At 37.1% G+C, this 15,321-nt stretch overlaps 1 protein-coding gene across 1 annotated transcript in view; it reads left to right on the forward strand.

Moving 5' to 3' along the window:
- The window catches only part of BCKDHB (branched chain keto acid dehydrogenase E1 subunit beta), a 134,729-nt gene that overhangs the window by 29,314 nt on the left and 90,094 nt on the right, over positions 1–15,321 (forward strand). Inside the window, exons 6-7 of the mRNA XM_074861925.1 lie at positions 2,802–2,910; positions 12,675–12,772. Coding sequence (XP_074718026.1) covers positions 2,802–2,910; positions 12,675–12,772 — 207 coding nt within the window. The remainder of the gene's footprint in view (positions 1–2,801; positions 2,911–12,674; positions 12,773–15,321) is intronic.

A 15,321-nucleotide genomic window follows, 5' to 3' on the forward strand; every position in this document is an offset into this window, starting at 1 on the left:
ATATGATTAAGATACTGATGCCAGGTCTAGCTAATGTATGCTGATTTTGTTGGTCATTCTCAAATCTTTATGTACTGAACTAAGTGCTGAGATTTAGTGGTCCACTCTGTTGATTAAAACTCTTAATTCATAGCAACGTAGTACTACTGTGCTTAGTCTTCTGTATAAATTAGTAAGTCAGAATTTTATTGAATCACTCCAGATAATTTAATTACCTCTCTGATCTTTCTTCTTGTTGGTTTTTCACTTTCTTTCACTTTTCCTTGGGTAAAGCACTCAAATAGGTTGCTACCATTAACAGCTGTCATCTCAGTTAAAGGTAGAGGGCACATTAAATTCTGTGGAACTGGTGGAACAATATACCAGTTTTTGATGCACAGAGAAGAATTTTCTCTTTTGAATTTTGTATCTTTGTGAAAACAATGTTGTTCCTTTAATATTTTTTACAAAGCTATTAATTAATGCAGTTAATGAAGATAAAGCAAGCCTTAAACCTTAAGGTTGCAGGTCTTTTTTTTGAATGAACCTGAACCCGGCCCTTAATGTATGAATCCAGAAATGCAAGTGAACTCATGGTTCAGATGTATTTGCAAAAGTCCCATATCTATGCATATTTTCTCCAAATTACAGGAGGAAAGACCGCGTATTACAAACTGGGAAGGGCAGGATTGATCTTTGGGGAGAGTGATTTTCAAGACTGCCCTCTTATTAAACTCTGGGGCAGGTTCCCGATTTAAGATTTTTATTTTGTGTTTTCCTTAAGTGAAAGGTGAGGTTTGGATTTCCAAAGCAAAAGAGAATTTGTGTAACTTTGGCTGTTCAGGCGAAGGACTATAATCATTAGTACTTAAGACGAGGCTTGTTGGGGTGACAAGGACATTGCTAGATGGTTGTATCTTTTTGTCTACTGTTGTGAGGATGTATGTCTTAATGGATCAGACTGTCTTCCAAAATTACTGTATTGACTCTCTCCATTCCATTGTAAGACTGCTCCAGAATATTTGCCATCATGGCTAGAAGCTTTCTTTTCATTTCCAGCCTAAATTTGTTCCTAACTTGTATATTTAACTCATCTGTCCTTCATCTTCCCTTTCATATACTAAGAGAACAATTGTTTTCCCTTTAGTCTTTATTTTGTTAGACTAAACAAATCAAAGTATCAAAGAGATGTTAACAAGTTCTGAAGCTCCTTTGGCACCTGTTTCATTCATTTTTTTTCAAACAGTTGATACAGTCATGAAGTATTCCAACTGAGTTTCTAGTAGTGATTTTTTGTAATAGCACTAACACTTCCTTGACTATATTATTATGCTTTGTTAGGGATGTACTGCATAGTGTCCTAGTTATCCTTTGAGCAGATAATAAGTTCAGATCTGAATTTCTACTGCTGAGTTCTAAATTTATCACAAAAATGTAGTCCTTAAATGTGTGACTTTTCAGTATGTATTGTTCAGTTTTTGTCAGTCATGTCCTCAATGTGAACTAGGTGTTTTTGGTATCATCCTCTGTAGTGACAGTGACTCTCAGCTTTTGAATAGTTTTCATTACCATGTTCTGACTTAACATTGTAAATGAATAAGGTAAATAAAGTCTGTCCTAAAAATGATCCCTAAGAAGCTGCACTAGTAACATCCATCAGTTGGGTAACTTCCCATGTGTCAGTTACAAATGCTTTGGTGAAACATTAACAGACTGCTTCTCTCTTGTTTAGAGAAATCACTTATCAAGTTAATTTGATGTGATAGCAAATTTAGGTTGTGACTTGACTCCTTTCTATTACTTTTATATAATTAAATGTTCTTACTCTCAAAAAATATTTTGAAACCTTGGAAACTCCTGGAGGCAGTTAGTTAACATGTCTGTAGTTACATGGACTATTTGTTCTTTAAACAAGTGCTACAACTAATGTTTTCAGTCAGAGGGGACCACTTCTAACTTCACAGCTATAAAAATGTTTGCTAGTAGACTTTACGCTGCATGTGCCAGCTCTTTGACATGTCTGGGATGTAAATTAGCTGCTCCTTCTGATTTGAAGGAATTGAGCTCTTGGTTCTAATTTCATCTAAACTGTGGCAATTTGCTAATTTTCTGTTCATAATCAACATTCTTTTAGATCATCCAAAATTAACTCTTCTGTTGGCAAATTAATTATACTTTTTCCTTCCATGTATTCAGATTACATCTGGAGGCCGTGCTTAGTTTTCTATCTACTTCATCATAGTTTCAGGTATTTTTTGGTAATTTTTTGGTATTTGTTCATTTCCAAAATAAACAAATTTCAGGCCTCCACCATAAGCAAAGGAAGTCAACTTTAAATAGCTATTTCCCTTTTTTAGTCTTCTTTACTGGGATAAGTCTGCATACCTTCCAGGACTGCTCTGATGAATCTTTAACCAAGCAACTGAGGATCATACAGCTGAATGTTTTTGTCATACATCTACATTAATTTTACTAAACTAACATATAATATTTTTTAAAAATCTGACTAACTTTCTTCTGTTCCTTCTACCTTAAAATGTTATTGTTAAGATTTTAGTTCCACCTTATCGGAGGGAAGTCCATTAGTACTTAAATTGTGGTGTAGAGGGGAACTATTCAAGCCTCATCAATGAACAAATAAAATTGAAAATTTGGAGTGTGTGTGTCAGTAATGTAGCACTGATGTTAATTCGCTTTGTAAGAACTGCTCAGTCTGTAATAGGTTTATTTAAAGCAAATAGTTGCTTGGTTTTTACTATTAATTGATGAAGCTTGTAGCAGAATTGTGGTTTAAATAAACTCTTTAAAAAATATTTTTACAGATTGTTATTCCAAGGAGTCCTCTTCAGGCCAAAGGACTGCTGCTATCATGCATAGAGGACAAAAACCCATGCATATTCTTTGAACCTAAAATACTTTACAGAGCTGCAGGTAAAGATTTATATGCTGTATTTGCCAATAAAGCAAAGCTTCTCCCCCCCCCCCCCCCCCCCCCCCAATATGTTGATAGTCACAGCTGAAACAATACTGTAGCAGAAGTCTTCACTTGTTTTGTTTCTAGCTAGGTTTGGGGGTTGTGTTTTTAGAGGAACTGTGAAAACTGAGTAAGATCTCTGAATTCACCTGCAAAGATAAATGAACATTTACAGTCTGATTCATAATCAGTTAACTTTGGAAATGGAGTGCTTTATACAGTCTTAGGTTAAAAAAAAAAAAAAGAAGAAATAGAGCTAAGAGGCATTGTCCTTTATCAAATTGCAATATAAATTTGACAGAAGTTAAACTGCTTTCCTTTTTGATAACTCTAGATACTAAAATACGTTTCCAGATCAGTTTTTATTTTTCCAAAAGAACTGAACCTCACCATCACCATTTTCTCAAAGTTAAAATTTCTTTCAGGTGCTTAATTTCTAAAAAACTTGAAAATCTGCCCCCTTAGATTTTAATCTTATGTGGAAGGAAGTGTGACAGCTATTATTTTTAAAAATTTTTTTAGACATAGTGAACTTTTTGGTTCAAATAAGTTTTAACAGCTATCATTATGCATAACATATAAGAATAGAGTAATTTGAAGATGATAGGCTTGAGCTGGTTGTAAAAATTAGCTTGTTACTTCTTTGAACTAGAGAAACTGGACTGAGAACAGATTATAGATGAAAACAAATTTTGCATGTGGAGAGTGGTTGGGTGAGCAACTGATAAAATAAAACTAAAGCCATCACTTACCTTCAGCATTTCTATGGCATATAGCTTTATATACCAACTATGCTTCAATCCATCAATCCAATTTATAAGTTGACTCTATGTGTGGACTGAAGTTGACTGAAGGATCAAATATTTGTATTTTACTTTGGATGTTTTAACAGCACTTTTCCATTAGTGCATCCATTTTGTTAGTAAATTTATCCTCTTCCTAGAGAAGAGAACCAAAGAATAACAAGGGAAGGATTTAGAAAGTAGACATCAAAGCTACAAAAAAATAGCAGAATAACTCAGGAACAAATAGGATATTTACTGGGGAAACTGCTTATTTGCTTTTATAGTTTCAAAAAAGACTCAGAATTCCCATTAGCAATATATTTTTAAAAGTGCAATTATTTTTAGTGTGGTGTGATGTACCCAAAGGGTATTGCATTCCTTAAATTCAGTGTGTTTTGAGAGCTTACTGAAATTTAGCAATAAAGACCTCTGACTTCATTTAGGTGAAGTAGTTTGGAAAATGAACTTGAGTCTTAGAGTCCTGTTAAACAAAGAAAAAAATGAAAGTTTAAAATTCCTGTGTCTTTAAAACAATCCTTTCTTTCATTTTTTCCCCCAGTATTTACAAGTCCCAAATACAGACTGTAGAGTTAATAAAATACTTGCTTTTATAGTGGAATGAATGGCTGCACATCAATATCACACATCTTTTGAGAATATAGGGAGGTTTTTGTGTTTGAGGAAATGACTTGTAAAGCAATTGCTGGATCGTCTAGTGCACATAAATCAGCCTTGTGATTGGAATCTTGAGTAAAGATGTGCTGAAATAGTGGTTAATGTGGTTTATGTGCTGGTCAATAACCAGCCGCAGCGTTGCTGCAAGATGATGTTGGTAGTTTCTGAAAGACTGTGATTTCCTCCTATATTCCAATGGCCTGATTTTCAGAGACATTACCTACATTTTGTCTTAAAATTTCTAAGAACTTCAGTTTAGTGATGTGGGCTGAAATTTATAGTGCATTTGTGTCAACATGTGACGGGGATGATTGTGACAGGTAACTTCTTTCGTTTTGAGAGAATTTTGAGTGGACTTTTTATTATTTCTACAATATAAACCAGGAATATTTTATTATGTAGAAGGTTTTGATGTTCCTTTTATTTTCATTGAAAACCTTTTTCTCTGGCATCGTTGGTTCCTCATCTTACCTGTTTAGTTGTCCTTTGTGGTTTGGGTCAGCTTGAACTGGAAGAGTGGTGTCTGAGAGCTTCTCCTAGGAAGTGAACCTCTCTTGAGTTCCTTCTTATGCTGCTGGCCATGGTCAGGGTTTCTTGTAATTCCACCATAGAAATGAAGTGGCCTGGGGAATTCAGAAATGGACCAGGGCCATCATGATTGCTTGGTCCAGAGGCAGCAGCAATGACACAAGCCTGATAAACAAGAACAGGATAAATGGTGGAAAGAAGGATTTTAAAAATGCAACTGTCTTGTGTTTTGAATAGAGCAAAGTTTTCTATTATCCCATATGAGTGTGTTGATTCTAGCAGAAGAAAGAAGATAGCACAGATTCAGAAATTGCTTACACAGTAAGCTTAAACTATATATGTATTTCTTGTCTCTTTCCATTAGTGTCTCAAAATACTACAGGGTTTTCCAAGACTGGGATCATGCAGGCTTTCCAAAACAAGAAGAGAAAATGGTATCAGATGTCCTCTGTTGCTTTATTTATCTCTATTTTTTTTTCCTTTTTTGGGGGGAAGGGTGGGAGGAGTTACTGGTTTATATCAGAAACTTCCGCTTTGCCATTGACACATTTTTAGGAGAAAGACAGGATATTAATAGTATAATATGGTATAAAATATCACCCAAGATTTGGGATCTCGTTGTTCCAGACAAAAAATAATTTTCTTTATTTTCGTGATGGTGGCTGAGGCATTGAATAATGAAATTATATTGCCCCACCATAAAATTTTTTGTTCTAGCTTCACCTGAGTAGACATGTTTGTTGCAGAAAACTTCATGACTGATGTTACAGTGGGTGTATAGGGACTTCACTGAAAAATTAAGGTGTCAAAGATGATAATGGGAAGTAGTATTTTCTATCTGTAAAATTAATGTAGGCATTTGAGCTTCATCATTCTTCTCTAATGGTATTTTCTTTCCCCCATGAGGCCTCTAAATAGCTATCCATGATATTTTGTTCAGAGTTGAGAATATCTTTGAAATTTCAGCTGAAAATAGCTGTAGATGGGATAGTCTTTAAAACACAGGATATATGTCCTTGTTCATGTGGGTTGAAGTTACTGATGCTTTGTTTAAAACAAACAAGCAAAAAAACCCCCCAAACCAACCAAAAACTGGCAAAAACTCCACACTCACTACACCCTAACCAAACAAAAAACTATGCCCTCTGCTTCTGCCCCCAGGTGTTGCTATTACTGTTGAAATTAGCTGTTGGATGCTAGTGATGGAAGATAATATATATCTAGTTTAGGATGTATGACCTAAAGTTGCTTTTTAAGAATGTTAAACATTGAGTGCCAGGTCATTGCTGTTTTATGGAAGCTCTTGTGCAGAACCAACCTTGTGATTTTGCATCTGATGCATATCTCCAAGGAGCTATATAGGCCCACCAATTGCTTTCAAGTTGTTTGTGGGTTTTCTGGGCTTTTGGGTTTTTTTTTGTTTTGTTTTGTTGATGACAGAGCAGGTTTTTCAAGATTCAAGCATAGTTTTTTTTCATAACAGTAAAGACTTTGTACAAAAAAAAAAGAAGAATCTTTGTAAGTGTTTCAAAACACAAGTCTGGTCTCCAAGGTAAATCAGAGCTGTAGCACAAAATATTTCAGTGTAACTACCACATGGATATTGTGATTGCTTGCTGTTTTTTTTGAATAATGAATTTAGCTGCATGTCTTCCTAAATAAACACAGGTTTGCTTATTCAAATATGTTGTATGCTTATTCAGACATGAAGTAAAACTAACCATGTTATTAAATGAACATTCATTTTTATATGAGTATTCGCCATCCAATATTTGCCTTTGCTCACACAAGATACAAGAATAAAATTAGGTCTTAAATCTTCACCCTAGTCATCCCTGGGAGAAAGATGGATATCAAAGTAGCATTGCATTAAGTTCACCAAATGCACACTGTGATGAACTGAGGAGAAAAGGCAACTTCCAAAGTGAAGAACAGCTTTGCAAGAACACTTTGAAAACATTTTCCAGTTCATTGAAAAAGTAACTCACACCTTAGAGCCCTAGTAACACCGAAAGGAGTGAATGGACTTAAAGCTAAGATCTTAAACTTTGCCTGGGTGTTAACAGCAAACTTCAAAAGTTACAGAGAGAACTATCTATTTTGTTTGAAAGAAATACAGTTGATAAGTTTCATATTCTGCGTTAGCTGTGATGTGCAACCAATTTGAAATAGTCCCTATATACAGACATAGTATATGTATAGTTATATATAACACGTTATCCAAGTGCATATATTTGTTTATATGGATACATATTTCTGTAAGATGTGTATCATAAAGCAGTAACTAGATTGGAAAAGAAAAAATATACTTAGTATGTGTAGTTGTAGCTAGTAATTGCAGATTTCTTCTTCCCATACTCTGAAGCAGTACAGTACTGCATCCACAGCTAAGCTGACAGGCAGGACTGCCTATGTCTCTTGCACAGTCACCCTCTTTACTGGCAGTTTGTTTAGCAGGGGACTTGCTATTCCTCAGTGTGCCTGAGCTCTTTGGAGTGATCACCCTTACTCTTTGTGTACTTGCTTGGACAGTTATGGCAGCACCACCACCAGCTTGGTTGTACATATTGTGGACTGAGAATGTCAGTGTTTCCTGCCCTGGACAGCTCTTTTCCTTTCAAAACTCTTGAGTGGAGGATCTTAGCTAGTGTAGCAGCTGTGCATGTTTCCCATAGGAGCTAGAACAGCCTTTTACTTGCCTCACTCCAGTCCCTCCTGGTAGCTGGTGTTTGGGACACGCTGTTCCCACCCCAGCAGCTGGTGGCCAAGACCTCCACTTGCTCCTGTAGCTCACACCACAAGCCAGGGCTTCTGCACCCCAGTTTGACTCCTGTTGCTGGCCCAGTGTCTTGTCCTCTTGTGCTGGTCTCATGAGCAGCTGGCACTTAGTCCTTGCAGCACACACCCCTGCACAGGATAGGATTTCAGAAGAATCTAGGACAGACCACCATGATGAGGCACAGGGCTCAGTCAGACAAACATGCTGACTGGCCTGTCTTATGTGCAGTTGGCCCCTTCTACAACCCTTTATGTTTGTTCCCCAGTCCCCTTCACCTTCACATGCCCTCGTCAGCTGATGTAGTTCCACACACCCTCCTCCAACACCCTGGACCCTCAGGTTTGAATGCTTATCAGTTGCAAAGTCCTGATTTGCCCATAGTTCCTGACCAGGTTTGTTTCTTGTCTTTGTCATGTTTGTCTATTTTGTTTATAGCTTCTCCTTTTTCTTTATCATCCCATTTGACAAGGTCCTCTATCAGATAGTTTTACTGAAAGAAGCACTTGCATGTTCCCCATACTCTTATCAAGATGTGAGACTGAGCAGGTTTGGTTCTTGTTACTGCCTTCCTCATTGTTTGTTCGTTAGGTTTGTGTACCTGCGTGTTCTTCCCTATGGCTTCTCCCTCTTCCTGTTATCCCTTTTTGCATTGAAAAGATCTTGCTTGAGGGAGCAGATAGTCTTTTCTTCCACTTAACCTTACAGTGGTCATCAGAAGCTTTGTGTATGTTAATTTGCCTTGTATGAAATTAGAAAGGAGCAAAGAAATGTAAGCCTTTCTGGGTAAAAGTTGAGTTAAATATACAAATACACATATATAGAGAGAATTCTGTTGCTGGTTAATTTATAAGATTACAAAGTTACTGAAAGTGCCGTGGTGACATCCCCGTAAATGTCAGAGATACCAAGAAAATATCTGAATTAAAAAGAAAAAGGAGGCTTTGAATTATAGAAAATAGTTAACAGCCTGTGCAGTGTCAAGAGCACATAATGATTGTGAATCAAAGGAGAAGATGAGTCACCTTGACATTATCAGGTTTAGACATCTTGTGGAGAACCTACTCTGATGTTTTTTGACCTTTTCAGTTTCATTTAATTGTACTATATATGACATTGGTGGTGTAGAAATAAATACGACTTGCATCAGTGGTTGTTATAGAGACAAGACAGGTAAGATGAGAAAACATGTGTTTTCTTTCTGCTGTTCAGACTGCTCTTTTAGAAAAAGCAACAGATGGTGCAGCCTCTTAAAATTAACTTGTGATGGCCCTTTTTCGCTGATAATTACAAATTTTTGTTATTTGCTTTATTTGAAATCTGTGCTAGAAATATTTGATTTAAAGTATTTTATTTATATCTTCAGTAATAGATGAACGGGTTGCATTGTATGTTGTCTTGATTTGGTTAATTATTGTGGAAGAATATTCATAGAATAATTTCATGTGCTACTTTTCATCATTGTTAGTGGAGGGAGGAGTTTTTGCAAAGGCATTTGAATAAAATCCTGCCAAATCTGGACTTCCCTATAAATTTTTGACAAGCTGAATTTTGCATTTGAAAGTGTCAGGAATTCTAGGTGAACTCATCTAGCTCATCTTGTTGCAGAATAGTTTAACTTTAATAAGAAATCAGTTAATTTGTATAATTGTATGTTGTATTTAATTTCCCTAAATGGATAAAACCATTATGCAGAGAAGGAGCTCTTTTTGTATCACGTACACCTTCCAGTTTTTCCTCTGGTGCATCCCAGTGTCACTTCAAAACCTTCTCATTCATGGCAATTGCCAGGGTTTCCACTTGAAGGTCCCGTGGCATTTTTATAAGGTTCTTTGAATTTCATGTAGATGTCCATCCCATGAAAAAGACAGTTATGCAATGCCAATTAGTATAGTTGTGGGTTTCATTGTCTTTCAGGATCTCTGCTTGCTTTTGCCTGAGGATTTTGCAATGTGCAAAATCCACAGAAGCCTGGTCTGCTTTACTGACAACCAGTAATGTGCAGTGAGCAAGGGCTGGATGTGCCTTTCCCCTCTTTCTTTCCCCACCCTATATTCCTTTAGCCACTTGTTATTCAAATAAATTATTACAGGAAGACACTGACATTTTAATACATTAAAAATGATAGTTTGAAAAGGGATCTAATTCTGTGTTATGTTTAAAAGCACCTTGTGTTTAAAATTCAATTTTTTCTTTTTTCCTTGATTGAAAGGACATGTGTTTTTGAATTATGCTGAAAAAACAGTTCCTGTTGTGTTTTTATGAAGAATGATTACCTTGACTTTAGTAAGGCCTTTGACACCGTTTCCCACAGCATTCTCCTGGCGAAACTGGCTGCTCGTGGCTTGGATGGGCACATGCTTTGCTGGGTGAAAAACTGGCTGGATGGCCGGGCCCAAAGAGTTGTGGTGAACGGAGTTAAATCTGGTTGGCAGCCGGTCACGAGTGGTGTCCCCCAGGGCTCGGTTTTGGGGCCACTCCTGTTTAACATCTTTATTGATGATCTAGACGAGGGGATCGAGTGCACCCTCAGTAAGTTTGTAGATGACACCAAGTTGGGTGGGAGTGTTGATCTCCTCGAGGGTAGGGAGGCTCTGCAGAGAGATCTGGACAGGCTGGAGTGATGGGCTAAGGCCAACTGTATGAGTTTCAATAAGGCCAAATGCCAGGTGCTGCACTTCGGCCACAACAACCCCCAGCAGCGCTACAGGCTTGGGGAGGAGTGGCTGGAGAGTTGCCAGTCAGAGAGGGACCTGGGGGTGTTGATTGACAGCCAGCTGAACAGGAGCCAGCAGTGTGCCCAGGTGGCCAAGAAGGCCAATGGTATCCTGGCTTGGATCAGAAATAGCGTGGCCAGCAGGGACAGGGAAGTGATCTTACCCCTGTACTCGGCACTGGTGAGGCCACACCTCGATTACTGTGTTCAGTTTTGGGCCCCTCACTCCAAAAAGGACATTGAATTACTCGAGCATGTCCAGAGAAGGGCAACGAAGCTGGTGCAGGGTCTGGAGCACATGTCGTACGAGGAGTGGCTGAGGGAACTGGGGTTGTTTAGTCTGGAGAAGAGGAGGCTGAGGAGAGACCTCATTGCCCTCTACAGCTACCTGAAAGGAGGTGGCAGAGAGCTGGGGATGAGTCTCTTTAACCAAGTAATAAGTGATAGGACAAGAGGTAATGGCCTCAAGTTGCACCAGGGAAGGTTTAGACTGGATATTCAGAAGTATTTCTTTACAGAATGGGTAGTTAGGCATTGGAATGGGCTGCCCAGGGCAGTGGTGGAGTCCCCATCCCTGGAGGTGTTTAAGAGTAGGGTGGACATAGTGCTGAGGGATATGGTGTAGTTGGGGTCTGTCAGTGCTAGGTTAATGGTTGGACTGGATGATCTACAAGGTCTTTTCCAACCTAGATGATTCTGTGATTTAGTTAACATGTATGCCTCCTCTGTGCCTGTTCAGGTGAAGTGAGATATCTTTAACTTAAGCATAGGCAAAAACTTTTTTACTGTGAGTGTGGTCAAACACATGAACAGGTTGCCCAGAGAGGTTGTGGAGTCTCTGACCATGGAAATACTCAAAACCTGACTGGACATGTCCCTGAATGACTGGCTCTAGGTGACTTTGCTCTGAGCAGGGGGCTTGGACTAGGTAATCTCCAGAGGTTGCTTTCTACCTCAGCCATACTGTGATTCTGTGAAATTTGTAGTATTTATGTATCATTACTGGCAAAAAAAAAAAAAAAAAAAAAAAATATCTACTGTAATTTAAAAAAATCCTCACCACTTGATTTATTGAAAAGTTGTTTATAACTTGTAAGACAGGAAAAACCCTAGGTCATTCTACTTGTATTGGATTTGCCATACCAATGAAGAAAATACAAAACACTTACTTTCTTCTGTTGGTAGCACTCAGTAGGATTCTTTACCATAATTTGTTCAGCAGGAACTCAATAACTATTTTATGACCTATGAAATATGTTAATAAAAAAAGTAGAGCACCTTTTTTATAAGTTGGTTTTGTGTATTTAGGAGTTGAGTAAGTTTGGGTTTTTTTTCCACTTTCCACTGGAATTTATTTTAAGAAGTATTATTTGACTTGCTGGTTCATAGACAAGTTCACCCTTAGATCAAAACAATATTTCTTTTAAAATATTATATATAAACCTCTTTTATCACAGTTTTAGTCATTAAATCCATCAATGTATAGTGCATTGGCGCATCAATTCAAAACTAGCACAACAGACCTAATATATTTCCATCTGAAAACTAGTAAATGGGTCTTAAGTTGAGTGGAATCACCTTAAATGTCTTGGAGGAGACAAGATGCTTAATTTTTGTTTCTCTCTAACTGTGATGTATTTTTGGTGAATATATAACTTTTTTTTCAAAGCAAAAAATTTAGACCAGCTTAAAACTGCTATAATCACAAGTTCTTGGTGACATTTTCTGTGTAGGTTATGAAAACATTTTCCCCCTATTTAGACATAAAAATGTGGAGCATCATTCTTGGCAGATACCAGGAGGGCACTGGCACAGTTTTGCTGTTTCTAGAGTACTAAAGCATAATTTTAAGTCTCTCTTGCTGCTTATCAGAATTAACTGCAGTGTTTACTTGAGATTTTTTATCAACTGTAGCAGTGTTCATGTCCGGATCTGATGCTGATATTTTGACTTGGGGTACACCAAGACTTATTACTGTCATTGTTGTGTACACATGTATCTTACTGCTGTAGTATATAACATAAATTAAACACTACACTGAATGTGTTTTTACCAGTATAATTAAAAATATTTTGAATTACAAATAAACTTTTGAAATAAAGGCTAATACTCAATGTAATCTTGGTCTATCATTTTAGATAGCATTAACATTAAAAAAAATTTAGTGTATGTTTTTATGAGATAATACTGAATAGTAAAGGAATCTAATGCTTATTTTTCCCTTTGTTTTTATTTATTCAGTGGAACAAGTTCCTGTGGAGCCCTACAACATTCCACTGTCTCAAGCTGAGGTGCTGCAGACAGGCAGTGATGTGACACTGGTTGCTTGGGGCACTCAGGTCAGTAAGGCTCTTACTAGCTATTTGTCATCCAGCAAAGCCTAGGCTAAAGGTTAGGTGATGTTTGAATAGTGTTGCATTTGCATTCAGGGTCAAATGCAAGACAATAAACCGTGTGCATCTTCCATCACTGTATGCTTGAATAAATGATTGCCAGTGTTTATATGAAACCTGATTTTTATTGTGTAAGATTTTACTAATTTTTGGTTGAAGCTGACTCTGGAAATGTGGAAGAGGTACCTGTGCAGGAGGTTAATGATTTGTCTGTGATTATGAAAAGTAAAAATGGGACAGTGAGATGTGACTGAGGAAGGCAGTGGGAAAGGAGAGTTCAAAATAGTGTGCTGAAAGAAAAGTATAGATTTTTACTGCATGATTTTAAAAAGTGCCATCTGGGGTCTCCTTTATACAGAGAGTTAAAATCCAGTGAACATTTAATACAAATAGGGATTGATATAGTTTTGATTCTAACAGTTACATTTCAAAGCTGTTCAAGAATATGATTGGACACCCCTCCTGCCCCCAAATTAAGATGTGCAAATATTGAAAAAATCTAGTAAAAAAACCCCCACATGTTCTTTCTCAAGAATTATAGAAAAGAAATTTAAGTCTAGTTTGGAATTACCAGCAAAATCTTTTTATTGCCTTTAACCTATAATTAAGAAAATTGCTATTTTCCTGGCCTAATTATATCTGAGAGAAGCTTTTAGAGGAGGGATTGTTAGAACTTTCATCACAAGAGTATTGAACTGATCTCTGTGGTTGTGCCTTTTTTTTTCCCTTTCTGTTTGAAATCTGTCATTTTCAGTGCTTTTCTGTGATAGTTTCCTTGTTCTCAGACTACTTGATCTCCTTTATATCTATGGTTGTTCCTATTAGTCTCTGATACTTTTCATTGGTATTATGTACTCCTTCAATATCTTTACTTGTACTTGTTTCTCCAGCAGAAAACATTTTCTGTAATTCTCCCTGTTCCCTTTTGAAAGTGCAGATTTTTGGTCCATTTGGATGAAATTTTAGTGTTCATCATATTCCCAAAAATTGTATTGATAAAGTAATGGCTTGAAAACTGTCTATGGAGATTTAATAATATCCGGTGTTCACCCAGTAGGCAGTAGTGCAGAGGGGACTTGGAGTGACATCCTTCAAAAAAACTGTGTGCTTTGGAGCTTGGAAAATGTAGGCCAAATGTTCAAGAGAGGCGGTTCTTTTGATGTGAATAGTAATAGAACAGATGTGCAGCCCTAATCCAAATTTAGGAGTTGACCAAACCACGGGTGTGGCTGTATAATCCAGCATGGGGATACATGTTTAGCACATACGCAGTAAATCCACATGTTCTGGATGTGTCAGGCTTCTGCAGATCAAATATGTTCAGTGAGTTTGTGCTGAGGGTGTTTGCAGGCTGTGTATGTAAACTTGGAACTTGATTGCTAAATGTGCAACCAATCCAGAGTTTATTGTCAATAGGCAGAGTGATTGCACGTACTCGCTCGTTACTTCTTGTATGATTTCAGTTGTTAGGTAGTTGCTTGGCAGATGCTGCTCTGGTGGGGTTGCCTGATGCTTGTTTTCCTGGGTGGTACTATTGAGGAGCAGTAAAAGCTTTTAGTTCCTCTCCAGTTCTCAGTGTTTTATGGTCATTAACTAATACTTACCACTGTGAACTAGGTAAACATCCTCACTTACACATCAGAGAAATAGCAAAAACATCCATCCTGTGTGTCATGTTTAAAGTTCTCAAACCCTCTTATTACAGCCACAGATGTATTAGAAGTTTAAACAGAAACACTGCAAGCTATATTTTCTTTTTATTATTACTACACCTGGATTGATTTACCTTTTAAAACAGTCCTTTGGTGTTTAGCTATTCATATTTGCATTATGTAGATACATTTTTAAATCCTTAATCATCTTATTTCAGCATAGATTTTTTTCTCTATGTAGAATTTAATACTGCTCTCTGACTCTCAGGCAACTGACACTGCCTGACCGTGTCCATATTATTAAGTTTTGTTTCCTTCCAGACTAAGATGACCTCATCCAAATTGCTTGTTGGGGATCCTCCAATCCCTTACCTATGCCTAGAAGTTGCTCGATGGAGGTCACCTGCCTCAGTCCAAACCTGTATTATGAAATGTTCTAACAATAAGGAAAATATCAGAGTTTATTGACAACATACCAAGAAATTATTTTTTTACCCTCATATCTCATGAACAAATACTTTTTGCTGAGATATTTGTGGAGGATAATCTGAGTTGTTGTCATAACACTTGTTATTTTCCATGTTGGAGCATTTGCTTGCTAATGTTTGTTTTAGGGAAGCCAATGCTTACAATACGTTTCACTTAAGTGTTGTATAACATAATGTCAAGATAGAGTTTTGAATGTATGTAGTATTGCTTTCTTTTCTGTTCATATCATAACATACCTTATGAAAAGGATGCTAATAGATGTGGATTGTTTTACATCTACTTTGATGCACTTAACATACGCTGTTAAATACATTCCTTCACTGGTGGATAGTGAGTAACGTATTCTAATTCAGT

Source organism: Strix uralensis, chromosome 3 (genome assembly GCF_047716275.1).
Source record: "Strix uralensis isolate ZFMK-TIS-50842 chromosome 3, bStrUra1, whole genome shotgun sequence".
NCBI classification, from domain to species: domain Eukaryota; kingdom Metazoa; phylum Chordata; class Aves; order Strigiformes; family Strigidae; genus Strix; species Strix uralensis.